Genomic DNA, 26,149 nt, shown 5'->3' on the forward strand with positions numbered 1-26,149 from the left:
GCATCCTAGGAAGAAAACAGAACATGTGCCCAGTGTGGAGGTGTGGGAGAACATGTCGTGTCTTGGGAACCACGGAGTGCTAGCTGGGGCTGGGGCCTGTGGAAGGGACTGGAGAGATAGGCAGCCACCAGCTACCAGAGACAGGGATGGTCTAGGCTAAGGGGGCTGGACTTGCTCTGCAAACAATAGAGCGCTGCTGAAGGGTTTTATGCAGAGGAAGTGGTATGCTCCTATTTGCATTTTAGAAAGACCATTTTGGTATCCAGGCAGAGGGTGCACTGGAAAGGGTGGTGCTGGCACAGGGAGACCAGTGCCAGGGCTGTTCCAGTCCTGAGCAAGCCCTCTGATTAATACCAGCCAACCATGCTGTTGTTGCTACAGCGATGTCTTGTTTCTCCAGCTTAAGAGTACTATGGACCTGTTTGGGCCCTGGAGTACTGGAGAAAAGGCTGAAACTTGTCTGGTTTAGAAACCCATAGAAGGGCATTTTCTTGACTTTATCATGCCTTCACGAATCAAGTCAAGGAAATAAAAAAGGCTCAGGTGTCAACAACAACAACAACAAATGCTTCCCCCATTGTAACATTCCACATTCCCCTCCCAGTAGCATTTCCTTCTTCCTTCACATTAGCATCTCAATCCCCATGACAAGTCATTGTCTGGAGGGATGGGGAAACAAAACTGACAATATGAACTTCTGGGAGATTTTTGTCCTCAGAGACCCACCTAGGGCTCTTTGGGGCCTCTTGGCATCTACCTCTACCAGCAACAGATCCATAATAACTGGCCAAATAGATTGAGATTCTCCACATCTTGGCTCCGAGATTATGGCTTTGGTCCTCATTGAAAGTCAGCATCAATAGATAAGATGCAAAGTTACTTAAGGTCTACATAGCAACTAGGAGAAATATAGTTATCTTCAGGGAGATGTCTATTATCTATTGCTGCCTAACAAGTTACTCTAGAATTTAGCATCTTGAAACAGCAAATATTTATTATGTCTCCATTTCTGTGGGTCAGGAATGTGGGAACAGCTTAGCTGGGTGGTTTTGGCATAGGTCTCTTGTGAAGTTGCAGTAGGCTGTCAGTCAGGGCTATAGTCACTGGACACTGCAGGATCCTCTTCCAAATGCACTCACATGGCTTTGGCAAACCTCAGTTCCTCCTGGCTGCTATCTGGGTACTTTAGTACCTCACCATGTGGGCTTCTCCATAGGCTGAGTGCCTTTATGACATAGCAGTTGGCTTCCCCAAGGGTGAGCCATTCAAGAAAGAGATATCACACCCAAGATGGAAGCCAGTCTTTTTATACCTTAATCTCAGAAGTGGCACACCATCACTTCTAGAGTATTTCATTTGTTAGAAGGAAGTCTCTAAGTCCAGCCCACACTGAAGGACAGAGGAGTACATCTCCACCTCTTGAAAGGCGGAAATGAACAAAGAATTTGTCGATGTTTTTTTAAAAACCCTATAGGGTGATTTTAATCTCCAAAAGTCAATATGACACAGTAGTTAAAAGCACAAATTTGAGAATCATAAAGACCTGTGTTTAATTCTGGCTCCCACATTTGCTACTTATGCAAGTTTAGGCAAGTCATTTAACCTTTCTGGATCTCAATTTTCTAATCTATAAAAGAGTCTAGTCTAAGAATAGTAGATATTTCATTGGGTTGCTTTGAGAATTAAATAAGATCATGCATGTAAAGTGCCTGGCAAAGAATAAGCACTACATAAATATTACTTAATTGCTATTGCAATGGGATGATATTGTCCTCCTTCCTAGAAGACAGTATAATATAGAGGTTAGGAACACAGTTTCTGGAGTCGGGCTATCTGGCTCGGGACTTTGGCTCTGCCAAATTAGCTGTAAGAACTGGGACAAGTCACTTAACTCTCTTGGCCTTGGTTTTCTGTAAAATGAAAATAATAATAGCTAGTGCCTGGCCATCTAATAGGTATTCAATAAATATGTGATGATTAAGGAAATAGCGGATGATAGAGGGTTATAGTGACAAAGGTGTGTCTGTGTATGTGTGTGTGCACGTTCATGCTAAGGATGCCACACAAAGCACGTTACTTCAAACACCTGCTGTTTAACTGGGGAGCCAGGTGTAGCTGCCCCAGTGTTTTTTGAGTGTGCCCTTGTACCCTTGAGCATGTCAGCCTACATGAGCTCTTTAGTTGTTCTATCTCTTATGAGTTGTTCTTGGTCTCATTGTTTGCATTCTGTTCCACCCTGGCTTGGTTCAAGCATACTTTCTTCTTCATCTGTGCTGCCTCCACCAAGAATATGTTTAATTGGCTTTGCACAGAGTCTGGAGATTTGGTGACAGGAGGGGGTGGGGTAGTCACCACCTCAGAGCTGCTGCATTACCTTAAATTGATTTCGCAAATGAAAGCTAAAAGCTAAGCAAAGGCGACCCATCCATTTTGCCTAAAGATGATTATAATGCTCTTTTACGGCCTTCTAAATGACAAAGCAATTTGTTACCTGCCTGCATCAACATTTGCTTACATTAGCACCTGAGATGCTTGATTTTTATTAGCCCCATGTTATCATTTTATGAAGACGCAAGGGCTCAGTAAAATTAGTGTGCAAATAGAATGCCCATTTTGCATTTCCCTGTGGTCAGCAGAAATGCTGAATGCAATTGACTTGATACGGGGTCAGGGGAGACATCCATAAAGTTAGCCTTCACCAAGGGCCTCCCTAGTGCCATTTATCATTTCTGGACTGCTGGGATAGATGGGGTCAGTGTTAGACAGTGTCTTTTAAAAGGGCTTGGTGATTTTTTGTAAGTGAAAAAGCAATATAAATACTAAGACAGCGGCTCAATTTCCATCACAATAAGATAAAATGAAACTCTCTTGTGTAAATTGTAAATGGAAATGCAGCAGAAGTGGGATCTTATATTGTTTTTACCGGATGAAACAATGAAACAGGGTAGTGAAAGGGGCACTGGCTGGGTGCTGGGACTTAACTCTACCACTGCTAGCTGAATGACCTTGGGCATGTCCCTTCCTTCTGTGAGCCTCATTTCCTCACCCATAAAATGGGGTTAATACTGTCCACCTCACAGAGGCATGATAAAGATTAAAAAACATAATATGAGTCTGTATTTCTTTATAAACCATCATCTACACAAGTATTTTTATTTATTAATTCAATAGCCAGTCCTTGAGCACCTACTCCATGCAGGGGGTCCTGGGAAAGACATTAGCCATACACCCATGGAAGTTGCAGTCTCTTCCTTGAGGAGCTTATATGCAGTCCAGGAAATGCTTAGACGTCGAATTCCTCTTTAAATAATAAACTTCTTCAGGGCAGGTGAGCCTTCTCTCTCTCCCTTTGTTCCTAAAGGTGCCTAGCACAGAGCTGAGCAGAGTGAGTTCTCAAGACTATATTTTGGTTCCATGATATTTCTTGCTGCCTTTCAGGGGAAGCAGTGACTCCACCCATACTGATCACCCCAATGGACAAGCAAGTCCCAAGCCTTTAGAACCAGGTTTAATAGGGTTAATATTTTTAGTTTCATCTCTGACATTGGTGCAGTGACTATTGGGATAAAGAACCACGTTCAGAATAGCATGTCTCCAGCATTTCAGAAGGAGAAAGCCTATTAATTATTTCTATTCTCTCCCTCCAGATCATCCTCAAACATTGATAAAATCCTTCAACTCAACCTCTCTCAATATTCTTTCTAAATTTCCTTCAGGTAATTGTTGTGCTCTGTATCAATCAGCCCTTCTTCTGCCCACTGCTGAATATCCTTCCCCAGATGTTTCTTTCTGGGAATGCCACCCTTGGCTGTTGCTTTTGTCTGATGATATCTTTGCACAATAGTTCAACTTTATTATACAAATTAGACTTCTGCAGAGAAAAAAAGAGCTTGAGTTCTGATTTGGAGCCACATTTTCCTACTTTTCTGCATGTCTAATCATTTTTTATTGGATGCTGGATATTGCAAATTATACATTGCTTTGACTGTCTGGATTTTGTTGTCTTCCTTTAAAGAGAGTTGGGCTTTGTACATCAAGCATTTAAGTTTCTTTTGTTCAGTTTGATCCTTTTGAGACTTGTTTTAAAGCTTTGTGAATGTGGTGGTCTAGAGTAGTTTTTCCCTACCACTAAGACATTGCCCGTCTGAATTCTCATTCTCCTTGGATGATCAGTAAGGACTTCCTCTTTAGTTGTGGGAATTCAAATGATTCTTAGCCCTGTGTGACCCTAAGGACTGTGCAGTTCACAGCTCCTTGATCATTTTTTCCTGACATCATGGGGAGTCACCCTATGTATGCACATCCAACAAAGAATCAAGAGGACTCCTGTACAGATTTCTGGAACTCTTTTTCTACAGCGCTTCCCCCTCTCTGGAGCTCACAGTTTCCCAACTACTACCTGCTGAACTTGAATCTCAGTGAGGCTTCTTTGCTTTGCTCAGGATACCCCTCTCTGCTCTTTGATCTGGAAAGGATCATCAGGCAAAAAGCCAGGGCAATCATAGGGCATATCTCATTTGTTTTTCTTCTCTCATTGATTATCTTGCATTGGCTCTTGTTCAATGTCTGAAAATACTTGTTTTGAATATTTTGTCCAGTTTTTTAGTTGTTTAAGATAAAAGGGAAATGAAGGCCAGACGAGGGATTGGGCTCTAATCTCAGCTCCTACCACCACTTTTCAGCTGTGTGACCTTGAACAAGTTGTGTAACCTCCATGAGCCTCACTTCTGCCTCTATTAAAAAAACACATTAACAGCATGTTCCTGTAAGGATTATGTATGTATATAATGTGCCTGACACAAAAGGAGCTAATTAAATGGCAGATGCTACTATTACTAATATATAAATAGCTACCTTCTCTACTCCATCACTTACTGAATGTTTACTGTGTACTATGCAATGTGTAAGCCTGTTTAATCATCACAACAACCCTATTAAAATCCTTGTTTATAACCTATAAACAAGGATATATTGTCATCCTTGTTTATAGATTAGAAAATGGAAACTTGGAAAGGATACACAAGTTGCCTAAGGTCACAGTCAATGGATTTGGGATTCAACTTCACTCATATGGCTTCCTTGGATGATTATAAATACTACATATTAATATAATATGATCAGTTGTACCAACAAAAGGGAATGTAGTCTTTTGTTGGGTAGGGACATAATTAAATTAGTCAGCAATGGCTGGACCTTAATGATTCTAACCCAGTGGTTTAAGAGATAAATGTAAAACATCCAGCCCATTCCCTCTGGGGTTCCCTGCCACACACCAACCACTAGACTCAGCTTTTCTTGCCCTCCTTAGCAACCATCTTTCATTTTATCTTACAGACAATCTCCGGGAAGGGGCAGAGCAGAAGGTGGTATTCATCACAGGACGAGTCCACCCAGGGGAAACACCCTCATCATTTGTGTGCCAAGGTGAGTGGCAGGATCTCATAGGTGTCCTATACCCACATCCAACTGGGACACTGTGATGATCTCTGGAACAGTGTGGCCACACGCAGAGCCATTATCTTAAATGGAAATGTAATGCATTTCTTTAAAGAGATTTTACCTGATCTCCATTAGGTTTTATTTCAATAAATGTTTATTGACTAGACATATGTATGAATTAATTAATCAATGGATAGATAGATGGATGGATAAATGAACAGGGAGGGCTGAATGAAGTTATCTCATATGTGCTGTGGTGAGGAAGAGCCATACAGAATCATCTACACTCCCTAGCTTTACTTGCCTCCAGTGGTTTACAACAGCAAGAAATCTGGCCCCAGAATAATGTGTATGTTGGCAGAAGAGCTGTGAAATGGGAGGTAATGACTGAAAACTCTCTTTTCACTCATTTATTTAATCATTCACTTAAACAACTTTTGAAATACCTGCCAAGAGTAAGCACACTTGGCATCAGACAACCAGAGGCAAATAAGTCATAATTTTTATTCTCAAGTGTTTCTGTTTATAATTGCACTTTTACTTATTATTACATATTTCATCCATACTACATTTAATTAGTCAGCTATAGTCAGCAATATATATGTATATTGTTGAGCAAGCTGAAGTTTAGAGAAGTTAAGTAATTTATCTCATTTTAATCTCAAAGTGACCATGAGGTCAAAGAGATATGAAACGCCTGTGGAGGTTCTATAACTCAAGGGAGGTGGCACACTGCAGTGGAAGCCTCTGAGGATTTGAAATCAGACAATCCTGAGGTCAAGTATTGGCTGTGCCACTTTCCAGCAGTGTGACTTCAGTTGCCTCAAATGTAAAATGATACTACCCAGGCAGGCTGTTATGAAGCTGGCATGAGATGAATATAAACAGCACACCCAGTCCTGTGCCTGGCACACAGCAGGCACTCAACAGATGTTACCGTCTTCCCCGTGGGAATCTGAGAAGATGAAGCAGGTAATCTGCTTTGTAAACTATCAAGCACTGTGCAAATAAATATGGGCTTTATTTTCCCAGTTCGTATTCTTACAATGCTTTAGTTAGGCACGATTGCCTTCCTCTTTTTTTCAGATGAGAAGATGGAGTTTCAGGGAGGCAGTGACTTGCCCAAAGCCGACCAGCTTGTATGATGCATGACTGAGGCTCCAGCCACTATAGCTGACTCCTTAGCATTCTCACTTTGGCCTTCTTCCTCCCCAGCATTGTCCTTGCAGTAACCTCTTGAGGTCCCTCCTGGGTTTACCAACCCCTTTACTTGCGCCATCTGTCAGTTACTAAACTTGGCGGCAGATCTCTTCCCCCAGCTGATTGGATGTAACTGCTTTGTCCTTGTTTGTAAAAAGACAGTAGCCTTACCATCAATATGTTCATCTCTGGGAGCCCAAACCCCTGTGCTCACCTCCCCTGTGGGCAGTAGACAGAGAGCAGGGTTGCCATCCCATTTCACAGGTAACGACTGAGGCAGAGAGGAATTGAATGGATCTCAGGTGCTCTCTGATGACCCTGTTTACTAAACGGGAATCTTTGGATGGTGCTGAGTTCATACACTCAATGGCGTTCTGTAGGTTTTCAATAAATGTCTGTTCCTTGACAGAGTCTTTCAATGCCTGCCCGCTGGCTTCTCAAAATAAACTACAACTCCCTGGCATGACATTCCCAGCCCTCTGTCATCTGGCTCTCACCTGGTTCTCTGGCCTCAGCCTCATACACTCAGCCCCACACAGCTGAAACCTTGAGTGGGCGGTCTTCTCTTGACCAGTGCACCTTTACACCTGCTGCTCCCTCTGCCTAGCAGGCCCTGTGCCTGCTCCTTGCCACCTGGCAAGCCCCGTCCATCTCACAGGGCTCATTGTGAGTGCCCCCACTGTGGGCCTCCCTGGCCCACTCCCTCCTGCCACCTGCTTTGTGCCTGCATTGTGGATCTAAAGATGGCCATCATCTTAATTGATAACGGTCATCTCTATTGCCCTGATTTATTATCATATACTTGACTTATATTTGTTTTTCCCTCTTTATACCACGAGCTGTGTAAGGTCTAGGGCTGGTCTCCAACTGTCATTTTCCACATCTGTCAAATGGGGTTTCTTATTCATCTTATGGGGCTGTCGTGAGGAAAAAATGCTGCGTTGAACTCAGAAAGAGGAGCCTCAGGGTTACACAGTCATTAAATAGTGGAGTGGGGCTTTTAACCTAGGTCTAGCTAACTCCCAAGCCTGTACATGTTCCCTTGTCCCACTCAGGGATGGGAACTACTAGAAGGTGAAGTCTTATACCTGAAAGAACTCAGAGTTCTGACCACCCACAACAATTGATGTGCATTTTACAGATCAGGATGCGGAGCCTCAGGGAAGCACAATGGCTTACCCAAAGTCACACGGCTAATTCACGACAAGTGTGGTTCTGGAGTCCATCTCCCCGATCCTGTTTCTCATCTTTCCTTGTCTCTGTATCTGCCCCATGAGACACACAATTCGTACTTCCTTGAGGCAGTGTAAGAGGCATCATTACCCCACTTTACCAATACAGAACTGAGGCATGGTCTTTTCTGAGGGTGTCTCAGCTACATGTAGACAGCCCGATCACAGCCCCACAGGGCACAGCTGGGAGTTTCTTCCTCAGTCATAGCCCTAAATGTGTCCATCTTCCCTCAGCCCCCATCAGCCCACCTTCTTCTGGGGATAGCAGGCAGGTCCAAGGTGTGGACAGATGCTGAGATACCTTCAGTTCTGTTAACTCTTCCACATTAACTGGCTCAGTGACCTTGAGCAGGGAACAGGCATGTGAAGCCGGTTGTGCCCATCTGGCTGGGACCACAGTTCTCGCCGCCGAGCTGCTGATGCACCTGCTGCTGGGAGTAGAGTGAAGTCCTGCCACCACATAGCTCTGGAAGGAGTGGCAGCAAGGGTAGCAGGGCTCGGATTCCTCAAGACTCTGCTTGTTGGTGGGATGCTTACTCTGCTACCCCAAACCCTGCCCATGACCTCTGTGAGGCCAAACTATCCTGTTCTCCAGTGACTATGGGAGAGGTCAGAGGAGCTCCTGTGTGGCCCTGTGGCCAGCCATGTGAGAGTGCCATCCCTCAAGCTGCTACACTGCTAAGCATGAATCCCAGCTCCTCCCCTTACTGCAATGTAACCTTGGGAAAACCACAAAATCTCCTTATGCCACAGTTCCTTTATCTCAAAAGGGAAATAATAATAGAAATCCTGCCTCACAGCGTTGTTGTGAAGACTGACACAGTTCATATCCATCGAGCATTTAGGATGGTCTGGAATAGAGAAAGCACTAAATAAGTGCCAGCAGTAGGGGAGGAGCTAGCACTAATGGAGCACATGGCCGGTGCCAGGGCCTCCATGAGGCACTTTGTACCTGGTTCCTCTAATCCTTACTGTGAACCAAACCCAGGTGTGGGCCTCCCAGACTGTGGGCCCCAGCTCTTCCTCGTCGCCTTCCTGAGAGGGTCACTAGCTGAGCTCTGCTCACCTGGAGGGTCACCTTGCAAGCCAGGAGCTTGGCCTGAACCAGACCTAGACCTTGTTGACCTTGTTTCTGACTCTTGGTCAAGTGTATGTTCTTTCACTGACTCTTCCTGGGACTCTGGGGCCAACTTTCATTGAAAATTTCCATTCGCAGAGTACTTTGTCCTCTCCAGACCCTTTATCATTGAATTAATGAAACCAGCACTTATGAAATGCTACTGTGGGGAGCCATGCCACGCTCTGAAGGGCAGCAGGGGCAGTGGGCACAGCTGTGGCTTTGGAGTTTGCCAATGGTAGTTTGAGCCTACCATTTCCATCTAGCTAGGGGACTTTGCCTAAGTCCTTGCCTCTCACAGCCCCTATTTCCTGACCTGCAAAATGGGGGCAGCAATGTCTTCCTCAAGGGGCTGCTGTGAGGGTTTAATGAGACAGTGTAGGTCAATGGTGGGTCAGCCCCAGGCACAGGTAGGTGCCTGACCAGTACCCACAATCCCCTCTTCACCTTCACTCTTCCACAGAAATTCCACCAGGTCACTGGGCAGCTCTCAGCTCTTCTTTTCAGAATAGTCCAGGGATTCACTGGATGTCACCTGGTAAGTTGGTGGTGGAGTGGGGACTAGATCGAGGTCTCCTGCCTCCCAGCCTGAGCCCTGCTGCTACATGCCAAGGTGCCCATCAGGGCCTAGACTATGGAGACAAAGAGCTAGCCCTCTCCCAGGAAGTTCACTCCTCAGGGTTATTTTGTGGGAGTAAGAAGAGGGAGGAGGATGTGCACACACACACACACACACACACACATGCACACACCATGCTCTCACAAACACCAATATTGCCAGGCACCGGGACCAAGCACAGCTTCATACTTCCTGTCAATGAGGTAGTGACCTTTGCTCCTCCCCCATTCTGCTTTCCTCCCACCTCTCTTCTTCACCTGTTCTTCCTCTTCTCCTCGCTATCCCAAACAGCTTCCCACTATAGGTGTGGTGCTAGATCCACTAAGCGTTTGTGACGGGGCCTTTCACTTTTCTAGACTTCTGTCTCTTCATCTGTGAAATGGGCAGAGTTGGGGGCAGGAGGGTGAGGACTTATACTCCGTGAACTTTAAGGTCATCAGGGCCAGACTCCCTGTGAGTCCATAATTCGAGGCCCTTGGACTCAGCTGAGGGCAGACAGGGGTCTGGTGCCAGGTCAAGGAAGGGCCTAGAGTGGCTGCTGTTGTGCACATCACACACTGGGCCAAGCAGAGACCTCAAACTGTCTTGCTTCAAACCTTGGCCCTTCCCACTACAGAGGACTGCCTCTGAACAGAGAATAGAAACAATAAATTTTGCACAGAACACTCTAGAGAGAAAATCATGCAGGCATATGCAAATTATTCCACAAATCACATGCAGATAGACTCCTTGCTCTGTGCATCTTGTCTTCATGGAAAGAGCACTGCTTTGAAGCCAGCAGAACTGGGTCTGAATCCCAGCTAGGTTCCTGTGAGGCACTCAGCAAGCGATGCCACACCCTGACTTTCTTTCCCTGTCTGTGAAATGGAGCCAATAGAATTACAAGTCAGTCCAGCTAATGAATGTACAGTAGTTGTCATGGGTCGATCTTTATTCGCTCACTTCATACATAGGTCTTGAGTATTTTCCCTGTGCCAGGCACTGAGCTAGGCACTAAAAATATAGTGGCAAAGAGAGGACACCTGTTCCTGCTGTCTTGGAGCTCATGGCCTGGAGGGAAGACAGACTTAAACCACAATGTAAGTTTAAGTAAGCCTCAATCTCAAAAAAGAAGTGCAGGAAATGTAACTTTCTTATTTTTCCATAACTGAATTCAGTTTCTATTTTGAGGCCCCATCCTGCCAGGGGCCAGAAACTTAATCTCATTTATGTTCCTCAAGGTTGGGTGCTTTCAGCAAAGAGTTCTGATGCTCTCGGGGTTGCAGGCAAATCATTGTATCATTGGTGCCACCTTCTATCCACACTGTTTGCTGTCCACCCACTGCACCTCATGACTCTCTGAACCTTGGCCGCTGCAGAGCCCCTGCAGGTCACTATCATGTTCCACCCTGATTCCTGACTGAAAGCTGCTTTACCTCTGCCAGCTCTCTCTGCTATGCCTGCACCCTACCTCCACCTCTGTCCTGCCTTCAGGAGGCCCTGCCCTGCAGTATTCCTTTCCTCTTAGCAGCATTCCATGCTGCAGCCGGACGGAGCTCTCCAAAGCCCATATCTGACCCAGGCTTAAAACCTGGCAATAGCTCTATAGTCGCCTTCAGGTTTTTTTCAGCTGGAACAGCAAATCCTTGTTCACCTCTCCATTCCCATGTCTACAGCAAGCCAACGAAGAGCAATGATGAAAAAACAATACATGTATATACTTACTGTGTACCACTTTGCTTATATCAACTCACTTAAATCCTCACAAGAACCCACAAGTAATTCTTATTCTCCCCTTTGTAATTGATGAGGAACCTGGGGAACTGGGAGGTTAAGGCCACACAGCAAATGAATGGCAGAGAGAGGCATCAAACCCAGATTGTCCAGTTTCAGGGTCTGCGCTTTTAACCATGAAGCCAAGGCCCTGGAATTGAAAGGCTTTCCGTTACCAACAGACCATCTCTTCCTACCCCAGCCTGGATACCTTCCGCTGGCACCCCTTTCTTTTTATTTTAATTTTAAATTTTAGATTCAGGGAATACATGGGCAGGCTTGTTACATGGGTAAATAGTGTGTTGCTGAAGTTTGGATTTCTAATGATCCCATCACCCAAGTAGTGAACATAGTACCCGATAGGTAGCTTTTCAGCCCTTGCCTCTTCCCTCCTGCCCCTCTTTATGAATCCCGGGTTTATGGTTCTCTTGGTGTCTGTGTGCACCCCAAGTGTAGCTCCCACTTATAAGTGAGAACATGCAGTATTTGGTTTTCTGTTTCTGTGTTAATTTACTTAGGATAATGGCCTCCAGCTGCATCCATGTCGCTGAAAAGGGCATGATTTTATTCTTTTTATGGCTGCATCCTGGCACCCCTTTCATCTGGCTCCACTCTACTCATTTTTTAAGTCCCCTTTCCAATATCTCTTCTGGGGCCCCAGGCCCCTGCTGGGTCCCCACAGCTATGTGCTGTTCCCATCAGAGCCTTTGCCAACCAGTGGGGACTTGCTTCCTTACTGTGCACCCCTCTGAGGCAGGACCATCTTAGGCATTTTGAAATGCCCAGAATTTGGTGTGCCAATGAATGTTTGTAGAATGAGCGATGATCAGTTCAACTAATCCCACACAGTCAAAGCTGTATGAATTCCTGGAGCAATCCATCAATAGGCGTTTATAAGCACCTACTATGTGCCCAGCCCTAAACCAAACACTGTAGGAGAAAAAAATCAGCAATAAATATAAGTCTCAGTTGAGGTTTGGCTAGAGAGGTTCATCCTGGTCTGTTGGAAGCTGGGACAGGGCAGTGATCTCTAACTTCCAGCTTTAATTTCAAATCCTCTACCACTTTTCCTTCTCTTCTGGCCTCTCCAGCTTCCAGCCTTCCTGTCATCCTGCTTTTTTCCAGCTTCCTGGTTAAATCAACTTGAAGAAGAGGACCTGGCAAACTTGTTTACAGAAGGAACAAAGGCTGATCTCAAGGAGGTTGATGGTGTCTTCCAGCAGGAGGGAGATTATTCTCCTCACTTGACAGATGATTCTTCTACTTTTGGTGGAGAGGAATAAAATAGATGGAATCATACAATGTCAGTGTAGGAAGTATCCTTGAGAATTATTTAATTCTTTCTCCTAATTTTAAAGATAAGCATAGACCCAGAGGCTTTCTACAGGTCACCCAGTAACTAAGCCAAAACTAGAACCCAAGTTCTGTTTTGATTTGTTGGCTTCCACGATTCGGTATCCTTGTCTCCAAATTTCATTGATAGTCAACTTCACAGACTAGGACACCTACTTCTAAAACTAATCCTGTTTTTAACTACCCACTGCCTTTCAACCTTTGATCTAAGTGAGTTTATTGAAGCATGCCACAACTTTCAGGTGCTGTGTCAGGCAGCTAACACAGGATCTCTAATACAGGTACACAACAGTCTTCCAGATTAGGTATTATTATCCCTATATCAAGATGAGAAAACTAGTCAGGGAAAGCTAGTCAGTAACTTCTGTAGCTAACACAGTTAAGATTCAAACTCAGGTCCTGAGACTTTCTGCTCCCCTGGTCCCTCTTTTTTCTTGGTCCATCCAGTGCTTTTGGCCTTTGGCCAGGATGGCATCATCTCTCCACTCTTACATGCCCTCTCAGTCTTCCCCATACTCCTCTCTCACCACAAAGAAAAAAGAAAAAAAGAAAAGAAAAGAAAAGAAAGATCTCCCTATTTCCTGATGAATGGGAATGATTTTGAATTGTATCTGACCTCAAACCAACAGATGAGTCTTAAAACCTCCCCTCTCCTTGCCCCACACCCACCCTAGGAGAGGGAGCTCTGGGCAGCTGCAGCCTCTGGTCTGCCTTTGTTTTCTCTCATTCTTTTATTAGCTGCCTAATTGGCAGCCCAATTAATCTGCTCATCTGTGAAGGAGGATGGATCACAATGAGCTACTCCATTTCCAGAAGCCATTCTCTGAGGCAGTGTGGCCAGGCCCTGAGCACAGGCTGGCTCCTTGATGGAGGGCCGCCCCGGGAGCTGGGGTCAATTACTGGACAGATTAAGCAATTATTAGCCCCTAACAAGGGCGCCTGGCATCATTACCCTGCCTGTTTACTGGCAAACTGCAGCTTTAATATGAGGACCAACAAATAAATTAGGGCATCTGGTCTACTGCCGCGTTAGCCGAGAAGTAAATGATGTCCAACTGGCTTTCAGCTGCCTATGGATTCTCAGCCCTGGCCTAATGAAAAGTCTGAGATGTCCCTCACTGGTCACAGCAGCTCTGGAATGTGCTCTGGAGCGAGTTATCATTCCAAGAGCTGAGTGCCTGCACTGGGCACTTGTTCTTAGTCACCCTGCTGCCTTCCTCCTGCCATCTATCAAACCTACCTTTCTGACAGGGCTCAGCTCAAAGGCTTCCTTTTGACACCTTTCTTGCTCTCTCCAGCAGGAACGGGGCCCCACTTCTGCATTGTGGGAGGGTTTTGCATTCTCCTATCACTTTCTGGCATTATAGTAATTTCATGGAATGCTAGAGCACCATTTTGCCCATTTTCTTTTTCAGGTCTCTGATGAAAGAGTAGAAATATGGAGGAGATAAGGAGAGGGACAATGGCTCAGAGTTGTTTGTTTTCTCACCCCCTCTTCTATGGGTAGATGCAGGCTGTCACCAGAAGGATATCAAAGAGGGAGTGACAGGATCAGATTCACACTTCCAGAAGATCCTTCTGGCTTCAGCGATGAGGGCTCATTTCATAGGTGGTGGCTGTTATCCAGGCCTGGTGTGATGGTAGCCTGGGTTAGAAGACAGGCAGTGGGATGGAGAAGAGGGGAAGATTTGCTCCATTCAAGAAAGGGACATGGGGACTGCCTGGCAGTAGGAAAAATGTCATGGAGACAAATTTTCTAAATTTGGTGACCGGAAGGCAGGGTGATTTTAGTGCCAGTGAGAAGCCGGGAAGGCAATCATCCCTGGAGTCCTGGAACAGAGGATCCTCAAAATGGGGAAAGAAGCACATTTGGAGTACATGAAAGAAACCTCCTTCTGCTCATGTGACTTTGGCTAAAATGCTTTTCCTCTCTGCTTCTTGGTGTGCCTATCAGCAACATGAGCATTTAAATCCCTAAGGCCTTGACCCTGTGATTATCACATCTGATGTCAATGTTTAACTAAGTGTGCCTATTAGAAAGCATCTCTTAGTTTACTGTTTAGTGCTAGCCCACCTCTCCCCATCTCTTTGTGATGAAACTAGGTGGGCTCTGAAAGCACAGCTCAAATATCATCATTCTCGGAAGCCCTCCCTGTTCTCTACCGCAGGAAATGCTCTCTCCCTCCTGCCCATGGGCTTCAATGTTACGTCTTCAACTGTCTCTTGGAAATACAAATGTATTTGTAAATACAGTTTATACAGATAACACGTAGTCTATAACCACACACCCACAGAGGCCGATAACAACACAGGCCAAAATCACCTATTGAGCTCTTCTTGTTTTCCAAGCTGAGAAAAATGTGTTTCCTTCTTCTTGAAATGCTTTGTTGTTAAACTGGGCTCTTCTCTTTCCCTAGGGATCATTGACTTCCTTGTAAGCCAGCACCCTATTGCCCGTGTCCTCCGGGAATACCTGGTCTTCAAGATCGCACCAATGCTCAATCCTGATGGAGTCTACCTGGGCAATTACAGGTAAGGAATTGGGGAGAATGCTTGGAAGCAAGTACTTATAGGATGGTAGTAGGGAAGCAAGAAAAAATACGGGATATATTTTTTGAGGAAGAATTTTGAGGCTGCCCATGAGTTCATTAGAGAAAGTTTCACCCTGGCTCTTGAGAATTTCTTTAATTAGCTTTGGCTTTTTCATGCACAGCCACCTAAGGTCACTTGCTGGGTTTTTCTAGACAGCTCACTGGACCAGGAATCAGGAGACCTAGTCTCAGTTTTGGCACCTACTTTCCATGTAACCTTGGGGAATCCACTTTTCCCTCTCTGGGCTCAGTTTCTCTTGCATAATGGAGACAATAATTACTTACCTGAAAGGGCAGTTGTGAGAGCTTCAAAAGAAATGGTGGGAAGGAATGTGCTTTGCAGAATATCGTGGGGTAGTTATAATGATGACTGTTTTGTTGTGTTTCCTCTTGGAGAATATCAATGAGAATAGAATCCCAGGTCATCTGAAAAACATTTCTCTTCAGTGTGGGCATACCAGCCAGCCCCACACTCACGCACTCAAATCTTGAACTCCTTTTCTCCTGGCTTAGCACCATAATTTACAGCCTAAAATTCCACTGCCCAGAAGATTATCTGCCAAAAAAACACCGACTCATTTGAGATAGATAGTGTTATTGCCCTTATTTCACATTAAGCTAACTGACTTGCCCAAAGTCACACAGCCAGTAAATCATTGACTAACTTCGCCATCCAAATTATACAGTTTTAGAGCTCGTTAGGCCCACGACTTTCAAGATGACATTCAGACCCCCCAGCTTTGCATGCAAGGCATTGTCTGCCCTGCTGCCTGTGTGTCCACCATCCTGCCTCACCTCCTCCTCTCCTCCTAGAACAGGTGCTGCAGCTGCGTTGAGGAAAGCCCAGTTCCCCAGACATGTCCTATTGATTCCTGCTACCTTATGTATGAAGATACAGGCTGCCTGCTGCCCAGAAATCCCTCATCCCTTCATCATCCCATTAATTCTTTGCAACTCAGTTCATGTTCCTTATTCTGGAAAACATCCCCTTAAACCCTAAACAGAATTGGCCACTCTCTTCTCTGAGTTCTCACAGGCCTGGTTATTTATTTATTTGTTTGTGTATTTGTTTATTTGTTTGAGACAGGGTCTTGCTCCATCACCCAAGCTGGAGTGCAGTTGTGCAATCATGGCTCACTGCAGCCTCGACCTCCTGGATTCAAGCGATCCTCCCACCTCAGTCTCCCAAGTAGCTAGGATTGCAGGCATGAGCCACTGTACCAAGCAGGCCTGGTTATCGAACAACTCTTATTCCATTGCATGTCCTCCACTGTACTTAAAGCTACTGGAGGGCAGAGACTGAACCTTAATAGCCTTTGTGTCCCTCATGCCTAGCAGCAGGGATCAGCACATGGTAGATGCCTAAAAAGTGTTTGATGAATATGAGAGATGAGAAGGATGACTTTACTGATGAAGAAACTGAGTCCCAGAGATGAAATAGTACTTACTCAAAGTCCGTGGCCTAACTCAGACTGGAACCAGATCTCCTGACAGCCAGCCAGGCTTGTTTTACACAGAGTTGGCTTACTGCTTTCCAAGAGCATGGCAACTGAGTCCAGAGGGGCTTCCTGGTACCCTTGGGTGTGAGTTAGAGAGAGCCCATGAGATGCCTGAAGCCTTCATTAAAGACAGTTTTGCTTCCACTCTTAATTGGCTGAAGTGATGGTTCATTAGCATTCGCAAGTTTTATGGCTTGTTGCAGGCCTGAGAGCGATGCTTTTCCACCTTCCATGGACAGAGTGTACTGTTAGCGATAATAGTGGTAGAAAGACCATTTGATTTATGCTAATGTTTCTGTTTAATTACAAGAGCAGCGGTCAGAGAGAGAGGTCAATACTTCTCTCCACACATTTATTTATGTCATCATCTGCTGTCTCGGGAAGGACTAGCTTGAAGGAGGTCAGTGACCTTGGCCAAAATGCCTCCCCTCTCAGGGCTTTAGATGGACACTGGGATGGTGATGAGGGCTACATGCTTTCTACATGTCTTCAAGCCCCAGAGATTTTGTGATTTGAGGACTCCATGATAAAAGATTTCCAACCCTCAGAAGTGGTTTCACGCTGAAGCTTCAACCCCCAACATTCTCCTAGTGAGAATATGTGATTCTCATTATGAGACTTGGAGAGCAACTCTAACCAGAAGCATTAATGCTATTGCTAAAACTGTACAACAAAGAGCCTATCAATCATGAGAATTCTCTACTTAAAGCTTTAGAGAATATATAAAAAAATAATAAAGACTCAGAATTGAGAACTTCAAGGTGCCTTAGAGGTCCCCTAGGCCAGCCACACTACTCTCTACAGCAGTACTTCCATGGTTTGGTGAGACTTGCCAAGGCATTATGGGGGGATATATTCAGAGTTCAAATAAGTTTAGGAAACACAGAGTTAAGCAAAGTTAAACATGTTCTTTTATTCATACGACTTTTCAAAATTTTGAGTATGCTTATAAATATAGGGAATCTAAGAGGGGAAATAGTACTCAGTGTTTCCCAAAGTTAAGTGAGAGGGGGTCCACATCCTCCCTGTAACCAGTGTTAGGGTTTCTGAAACACATTTTGGGAAATGCCATTCCAAGAATTCTACTTGCCAATCCAATGGCCTGTGAAGCACTCACACACTGATCTCATTTAATCCTCATAATTCTGTGATGGAGGAACTTTGTTTAACTTTGTTAAAGTTTTTCTAAATTCAAATAATAAAAATCTACTAAATCTAGCTTGAGTGCAGGAGAAAAGGTGGCGGTGGGGGAGGGAGAGAGGGAAGGAGGCAAGGAGGGAGATAGGGAGGAAGGAAGTAAAGAAGGAAGGAAGGAAGGAAGGTTGGTTCTCAGAATTCTAGTGCAGTAAAGAGAGCCAGACTTCCCAGGAACTGATCAAATTGCTGGAAACATGTTGGAAGATGGGTGGCCAGGTCTTTGCCTCTCTCTCATGCTCTTTAGCTTTCATTCTCTCAACATCTCCCTCTGGACGTGCAGACTCTCAAGCCTCAGAGAAGTTAAGTCATCCCCGTGAGGTCTGTGGCCTGTGAGGAGCGGGCAGGGATGCAGGTGTGCCTGACCTAGCCCTGCTCCTCTCTGCAGTCCCACACTCCCCTGATAGCCAGCACCAAGCCTGCCAGACCCTGGGAGGAGAACCAAAGACAGGCCTGCCCTGAGGCACCTCACTCTGCTGGCTGGAGAGATGGTTCAACAGGCCAGTTCCCTGCAGTGTGAGAAGGGAAGGCAGGAGCTTGGAAGGAGTAAAGGTCAGTGGTTGAGAAAATGGACTTGGGTGTCAGGTCAGATTTCAATTCTGCTCTACCGCCTACTTGCTATATGACCTTGGGTAAATTACATTGCCTCATTAAGCTTCATTTTTCTCATCTGTCAATGGAGATACTATAGAGTTATGAGGCTTTTAGTGAGATAATGCATTTAAAGCACAGTGCTAAGCACACTGTAAGTTATAAATAAACATTTATTCCTCCTTCTCTTCCTCCTCCTCACTCCTCCACATTAAAGAAGCATATAATCCAATCTAGGAAGGCTGGTCAGGGAGATTTCCCAGATTTCATCAGCTAAGTTTAGATTTAATAATACAAGTACCTATTCTATGGTATTTATAGTGAACTGAAGAAGGTACACTCTAAAATTTAATAGCAATAGATGGCCACTATACCATGATAGATCAAGCTCTTTATGTTAAAGAACAGCAACGTTTTCTAACTAGACTACTGTATATGATACCAGACTATGGTTTACAGTAAGAGTATATAGAGCCTATACTAAAGTTTATAGCTGCAATATATAGTAACTATAGTATACGCTATAGTAGCTATCTTTAACAATTATGTTGGATGATATAACAATAGATAACAGTTACCTTATACAGTAAAAGCACAGAGCAACTATACACTCTGTCTTACTTACTGCACCTCAGTTACATTTGCCTTCTTTTCATTTCAGGTCTTAGGTTTAACGCCACTTCACAGAAAGGCTTTCCCAGGGATCGCAATATATAGTGGGTCTCCCATTACACTCTTTTATAGCACCCTGTACTCTCCCTTTATGGCTCTTGCCCTAATTTGTAATTATGTGTTTATTTTTGTGACTATTTGTTTAATGATTGTCTTCACTTTAGACTATAAACTCCGTGAAGTCAGGACTTTGTTTACCTTGTTCTCTGTATCCCCAGTACCTGGCAAATGGGCTCTTGATATATATTTTGTCTTTCTAGTCACTGACCTGAAGTTCACATATATGTTTCCAGAATGAACAAATGAACTAAACAACAGTGTTTAGTGATTGTACGATGGCACAAAGCTACAGTGCCCAGTGTAGAGTAACTAGGGCCAGAAGCAGTCAGCGCCCAGCCCTTTACCTTCATCTGCATGGCCTCCTGGCCCAGTTGTTTTAGCTGTATGTTGTTGTGACAGGAACACTGCTGTGCTTTAACCTGATGAGCTGCTGTTATAATTTAACAAACTGGATTCTCAGCCATACTTAGTTATTGCACGGAGCATGGTACTTTTAAAGGCACTTACAAAACCACATTTGGTCATACAACAGTGACCAAGAAAGGAAAGCCAGTTTTTACTGTGTCCATTTCAGCCATGGGGAAACTGAGGCTGAGAAGGTGAAGAGCCATGTTCAAGGCCATAGGGTACATCCAGGGACTCGCCACACTCCCACACATTGCCTTTGCTCTATAAGCTATAGGCAGAAGTGGAGAACTGAGGGTCTAATTTTCACTACTCTCCTGAGCATTCTTATTTGTCCTTGGACAAGACACTTCTCTCGCCTGGCCTATTTCACTCCTACTCTCTTGGAAGAGGGAAGTGGGATGAAAGGCACCTTCCATCATTTAGTAGAAGCACGGGGGAGAGGCTCTATCAAGAATGGGATGGCTACAGCATGAATGAACCTTGAGGACATTATGCTAATGTAATTAGCCACTCATCAAAAGACAAAGACTGTATGATTCCACTTACATGACGTTCTTCAAGTGATCAAATTCATACAGACAGAAAGCAGAATGGTGGTTACCAGGGGCTGGGAGGATGGAGAAAATGGGGAGTTACTATTTAATGGGCATAGGGCTTCAATTTTACAAGTTAAAAAGAATTTTGGAGATGGATGGTGTTGATGGTAGCACATTATGAATGTGTTTAATGCCATCAAACCCTACACTTAAAAATGGTTATGATGGTAAGTTTTATGTTATGTGTATTTACCACCATGTTACAAAAAACAATGGTATGGCTACTGACAATACAATGGGAATATTTTCAGAGAGTTCTGGAAGGATCTGGGACCTAGGAGTCTTGAGGGATGAATATTGTAACTTCAGGTATTACAGAGCCAAGAAGCTGCAAGCAACTCCTAGTTGGAAGGCAACTGGAGTTGGGGGATGATGGGCTGAACCAGTGTAGAATCGGTTGGTAATTCTCAATGTCTTACAGAAAGCATGCCCACAACACACACTGCAGCACTTGCACACTCTCTCTGCCAGCTCCTTCCTCGTCACTTCTTTTGCAGAGAAGAAAGCCCCCACGCCCACCTATACCCCACAGCGCTTTCTGAGCATAGGTAATGCAGAAGTTGCCTGCATTTGAAAAACAGACTTTCCATCTCCGTATGACAATATGAAACCCTGTGTTGGGTTTGCATTTCTTAATTAGGTGCTTGTCATTGTGTATTCCATAGAGCCACGTATAAGTAAACAGTCATAGACCTTTGAATAAATTTATTGGTTTTATTTATGTTTCTGGGCATAAAAATCTATAATTACCAGGTACAGCCTCAGAATAACTGGTATTTAATGACAATTACATTTTGTTACCATAGAAATGAGTCCAAAGTAGTTACCCATCATTTCTCATTTCCCAAACCTCACACATGCTGAATTGCAATATTACCATAGTAATTGCCTATTAGTCATCATAAAATACGCAGTTACCCAAAAGATAGCAGAATGCTGCGATATTTCTCATCTTTGGAAAACCTCAGTATTTCTTGGGAGTGTGGAGGTGGGGTGGGGAGGAATGGACCTCTATGGGCGGTACAGAAATGATTCTGCGTTATAGCATAGAACTGCAGACCCCATGGTGGAAATGGATGCTGTACAATCTGCAGACTCTCTCCATCATTATGTCTCTTGGCCTTGGCAATCCTTATGTAGCAAAGGATGCTCCAGTGCAGTAAATCCAGTATAACTAAGGTTTGTTGAGGTCCTGCTGGGTGTCAGGCCCTGTGCTGGGCCTTGGGGAAGCAGAAGGAAATCAGAGGCAGTTCTTGCCAATAAGAACCCCAGTGTTTCCACTAGAAATATGGGTGTGATGCAGTAGAGGCCGAGAGATACAAGAGGAGCTAGTATGTAAGTGTCTCCTCACTGCACATTATAGGTATCGTTTCATTTAATCCTCACAGCAGCCCCATGATGGAGGTAGTATGATGCTCCTACTTTAAGTAGAGGGGGAGGTTGAAGCACATAAGTACCATGGAACTTGCCCTAGTTGCTGACCCTTAGTTTTAACCTCTTGATACACTGTCTCCTGAAGCAGAGAGTACTTCCTTCTGACTCATAGTGATGAAGGAGGGTTTTTGATGGATGGACAATATATAAGTTCACCAGACATAAAAAGGAGGTAGAGATTTACACAACAAAACTTCATTAACCATAGCAGAGGGTAAACCACCAGGGAAGGTATTTCCAGCACCAGCACACACACACACACACACACACACACACACACACACACACACACACACACTATAACTGGTCTACCTACCTCTTCCACCTCAAAATCTAGAGGAAGAAACATTTCAAACTATCCAAAAATAGAACAGAACCTAAAATCAGCCATGTAAAATATAAATACATGTCAATGTTCTATTTGTTCTGTAACAGCATAAAAACTGCCTATTTTTTCATCAAGCTAGAAACAGAAAACAAAGATCCACAGCAAGTATTGCCCTGTTGAGAGATCTGCCAGCCCGTCATCACTCTGAGCCTCCTTCCCTGCCCCAGTCACATTTCCCTGCTGGGTGCCCTATCACAGCATCACGAGAAACATTCAATCCAGTGCCCGATCCAGGCCATGCCCCCTCTGCTTGCCCGCCTCTAGGCACAGGTTGTTCCCTCCCTTCCAAGACATCATGCTGTGCTGATGCCACCTCTGACTGTTAGACAGCACTTTGTTTTCAGGCTGAAGCTGCCAGCATGTAACTTCTGCCTCGCCCTCTGAAGGATTATTCAAGACCAGCCCATCTTTCACATGGTAGCCTTCAGCCATTTGAAGATCATGTGTTCCCACCTTTCGCCACTCCCCACTCAATCCCACCACTGCTCCAGGCCAAACATCCCCAAAGCCTTCCAACCTTTCATATGTAATCTGAAATCCATTCCCCTCCCTGTCCTTCCTGCTGTCCTCTGAACGTGCTCCAGATGTTTGTCATTGTCTGTCTTTGAGGCGGGGTGTCCACGACTGAAGGATATCATTATAATGGTAACAGTGATAATGATGGCTAACATCTATTGAGCCTTCTGAGCCTGGCACTATTTTAGGCATTTTGCATTTATTGTTTCATTTAATCCTTAGAACAAATGCATCATTATCCTCATTTTACAGATGAGGAAACTGAGACACAGGTAGATTAGGTACCCCCCTTCAAGTTCATAGAACTAACTAATTTATGGAGTAGGAATAGAAAGGGGTCATCAGAAGCCGCATTCTGGGGACCACGCTTCTTCTGATACAGCCCACATGCATATATTGCTGTCTGACATTGAGCTCTCCTCAGCCTAAATCTTTAATTTTTTCCACTTGCATTTCTGCTAAGCTGCAACTCCCCCATCTTCCCTTAGATTCTTACAAGAAGCCTGTGGTGTAGGCAGGGCAGGAATCACTCTCCTTCTTGAAGCAAAGAAGAAATCAAGCCACAGAGAGGCTAAGTAACTTGCTCAAGGTCACACAGTGAGTGAGCCACACAGTCAGATAAAGCCAGAGTGACAGCATGGGCCAGACAGACCCTTACCTCCCAGGGACTCTCTCCTGCTTTATGTAACCTGAGTGATGTTTCTGTGGAGGCTGAAAGGACACTGGGGCTGGCAGTGTAATCAGGTGTCTAACCCACAAGTGCACACCGCCAAAACCAATTATTCAAATGAGCTTCCCAGCCAGGTTCCACAGAAAAGGCCAGATGGCTAGATGTCTGTGGAGGCAGCTCCTCATCTCTGTCCCTGCAAGCAGCTGAACAGCATTTCAAAGTTAGAGTTGATAGCAAGTTGATCTTAATAATTGATTCTACAGTGAAGACAGGCCTCTGAGGAGACAGTAACCCAGAATTAGCAGCTAGGGAGTCTGGAGGAGCAAAACAATGTGATAGAATCAAGAACTTCACCATTTCTGGTCCTAGTTCCTAAACCACTGCTTGAATAGTGCCAGTTCTTTGTGTAAAAATCCTTCGGCGGCTCCCCATTGACCCTCAGAAAGAACGAAAGCTCTTTAGCCTGGTATTCAGCGCCTGCACAATGGCCTCAAACTTTCTTTTCAGCTTCCTCTCCAACTGTCCACCTTGCCCCTTCCTGCATCCATTCCCATCTGTTCCTCTTGCCTTCCTGGGCTCTTTCCATTGTCTTAAACCAGCCTGCTCTTGCTCACATCTGTGCTTTTGCTGGCACTCTGCTTCCACTTGAGAAGCCTTTTAACTGTTTCTTCCCTCTCTTCTTTTTTCCCTCTCCTGCCCTCCCAAGTCACCAACCCATCCCCAAGCACATACTTTGTACCATGCACTGGGGAATATGAGGTGGGCTTGGCCCCCGCGCTGCCCTTAAGGAGTTCACAGTCCAGAGAAGAGATAACTGTGCTGGTGGAGGGAAGCCCAGGGATTCCCAGGTTGTGAAGTCACTGAGGAGGCACCTCTTAACCCAGCCAAGAGGGTTGGGATAGGGAAAGTCAGAGAAAATATCTGAAGGAAAAGCTGTGTGAGATGAATCTTGAAGGATGAGTGGGAGTTGGCCAGGGGAAGAGAATGGCAGCATGTTCCAAACCAAAGGAATAATTATAATAAATAACAACACAGTAATATAATAATACAAAACATTAATTGAATGTATATAGCTGTCAGACACTATTCTAAGTGTTTTATATGTAGTACTTCCACTAGAGATTTGGAGTGATAATGAGTCATACTCCTGCTCCTACTCTCATTCTATTCCTGCAATGTAGAAGGAGATACAGGGATCAGAAAAATAGGAGTCAAAATATTAGCTTTATTATTGATAAAAGCAGGACCTGGGAGGCATAGTCTGTATCTGTGGCCAAACTTGCCTCCTTTACTTCACTTCAAAATTCAACTTTCCCACCAGACACAAGCAGAAAAGGAGGCAAGAAGCCTCCTAGAAAGCACACCATGTGGCAGAGAGAAGACCAGAATAGACCCTTCAGGATTCCAGATCCCAAAAACACATGCTAGGAGGGGCTAGGCCCAAACGGGCTCTGCTTCTTTTCCGGAGCTGACCAGTCAGATAAGTTTCATCTCCTTCCTTGGGAAGAGAAAACGAGGGAATGGAGAAGAAGACCCATTCTTTTCACTCCTGAGGGCTGAAAGTTACCATTGGGATTGAAAGCAATGGGGAGTTCCTCCCAACAACCTCATGAACCTACGAGATAGGTCTTGTATTATCCTCATATTGCAAATAAGGAAACTGACACTCAAAGAGAGGTTAAGTCATTTGCCCAAGTACTGCCTTTAATAGTAGGAGATCCAGGAATCACAACCAGTGATTTGATCCAGAGCCCTTTGAGTCTTACTGCTTGAGTCCTGAGTGAGTGGAGATCCTTGAGGAATGCCAAGTGCTCTGGTGTGGCTGTTGCATGTGGTCTAGGCTGCATCCTACATGGGGTACAGTCTGTGCACCACACAAAGGTGCCAGCTAAGTGGGTAGGTGGAGGGTAGAGTGCAGCACAGGCTTGACAAGCCTTGAGACTTGGCAGAAATGCATCAGCCCACAGAGGGGGCACCTTTTTGTTATTAGCTCACAGGCCCTATCATGTGCTACCCTTGTATGGTGTACAGATTGACAACATAGTGTAAGAAGTGTGGGAATAACTGGGGACCAGATTGTGAAGGATCCTGAACATCATACCAAGAGCAAACCACAAGAACAGCTAACATATGTAGCACTTATCTCAATCTAGATGGTGTCCTTGGCATTTTACCTGTATGATTTCATTGAGTCCTCAAAACAACCCTCTGAGGTAGACAAAATTCCCACTTTTCAGATTAGAGCTAAGGCACAGAGAGGTTCAGCCACAAAGATAAAAATGTGTTGGCCAAGCCAGGATTTTATCCAGGCCGTGTGGCTCCGGAGCCCACACTTGACTCAGAGCCATTCTCAGGCTCGGTGCAGGTAGGTGAGAGCCTTGCCAGCACCCAGGTCTTGTGAACACATGAAAGACTTTTATGCCCCCTTTTTTGTTTCCTCTGTCCTTTTTCACTTAAGAAATGGAAACGGTGAATTCCTAGCCTCAAGGGCCAGTGTATTCCTTCAGAAAATGTCCTCCCTCAGACCTTTCAAAAAGGAGTAAACTCCTTATCATTGTTCTTATATAGAGAAAAATAATCTTTTGGTTCTGGAATAGACTTTCCACTCTACCCTTGAATAGCCATGTAACCTTGGCAGACCCTTTCTGCCCTCTCGGCCTCAGATTCCCCATCTTTGAAATGTGGGGATTGGGTTTTATGAAATCTCAGGTCCTTCCAGTTGGTCACTGGCTCTAAGAATTAGTTTTAAGTTGCAATGCTGGAAATCCACCTGAACCCAGTGTTTGTTGCTGCCAAGCAGGAGAGAGGATGAATCCCT

The 26,149-nt window shown here is 44.7% G+C and overlaps 1 protein-coding gene across 3 annotated transcripts in view; it reads left to right on the forward strand.

Annotated features, from left to right (window-relative positions):
- LOC100967527 (AGBL carboxypeptidase 4) overlaps positions 1–26,149 on the forward strand; it is a 1,457,032-nt gene that overhangs the window by 1,321,513 nt on the left and 109,370 nt on the right. For all 3 annotated transcript variants that reach the window (XM_034964682.3, XM_008954952.5, XM_055093139.2), the window contains exons 7-8: positions 5,335–5,424; positions 15,130–15,244. In XM_034964682.3, the coding sequence (XP_034820573.1) occupies positions 5,335–5,424; positions 15,130–15,244 (205 nt within the window). The remainder of the gene's footprint in view (positions 1–5,334; positions 5,425–15,129; positions 15,245–26,149) is intronic.

The sequence above is a fragment of the Pan paniscus genome, chromosome 1 (genome assembly GCF_029289425.2).
Source record: "Pan paniscus chromosome 1, NHGRI_mPanPan1-v2.0_pri, whole genome shotgun sequence".
Taxonomy (NCBI): Eukaryota; Metazoa; Chordata; class Mammalia; order Primates; family Hominidae; genus Pan; species Pan paniscus.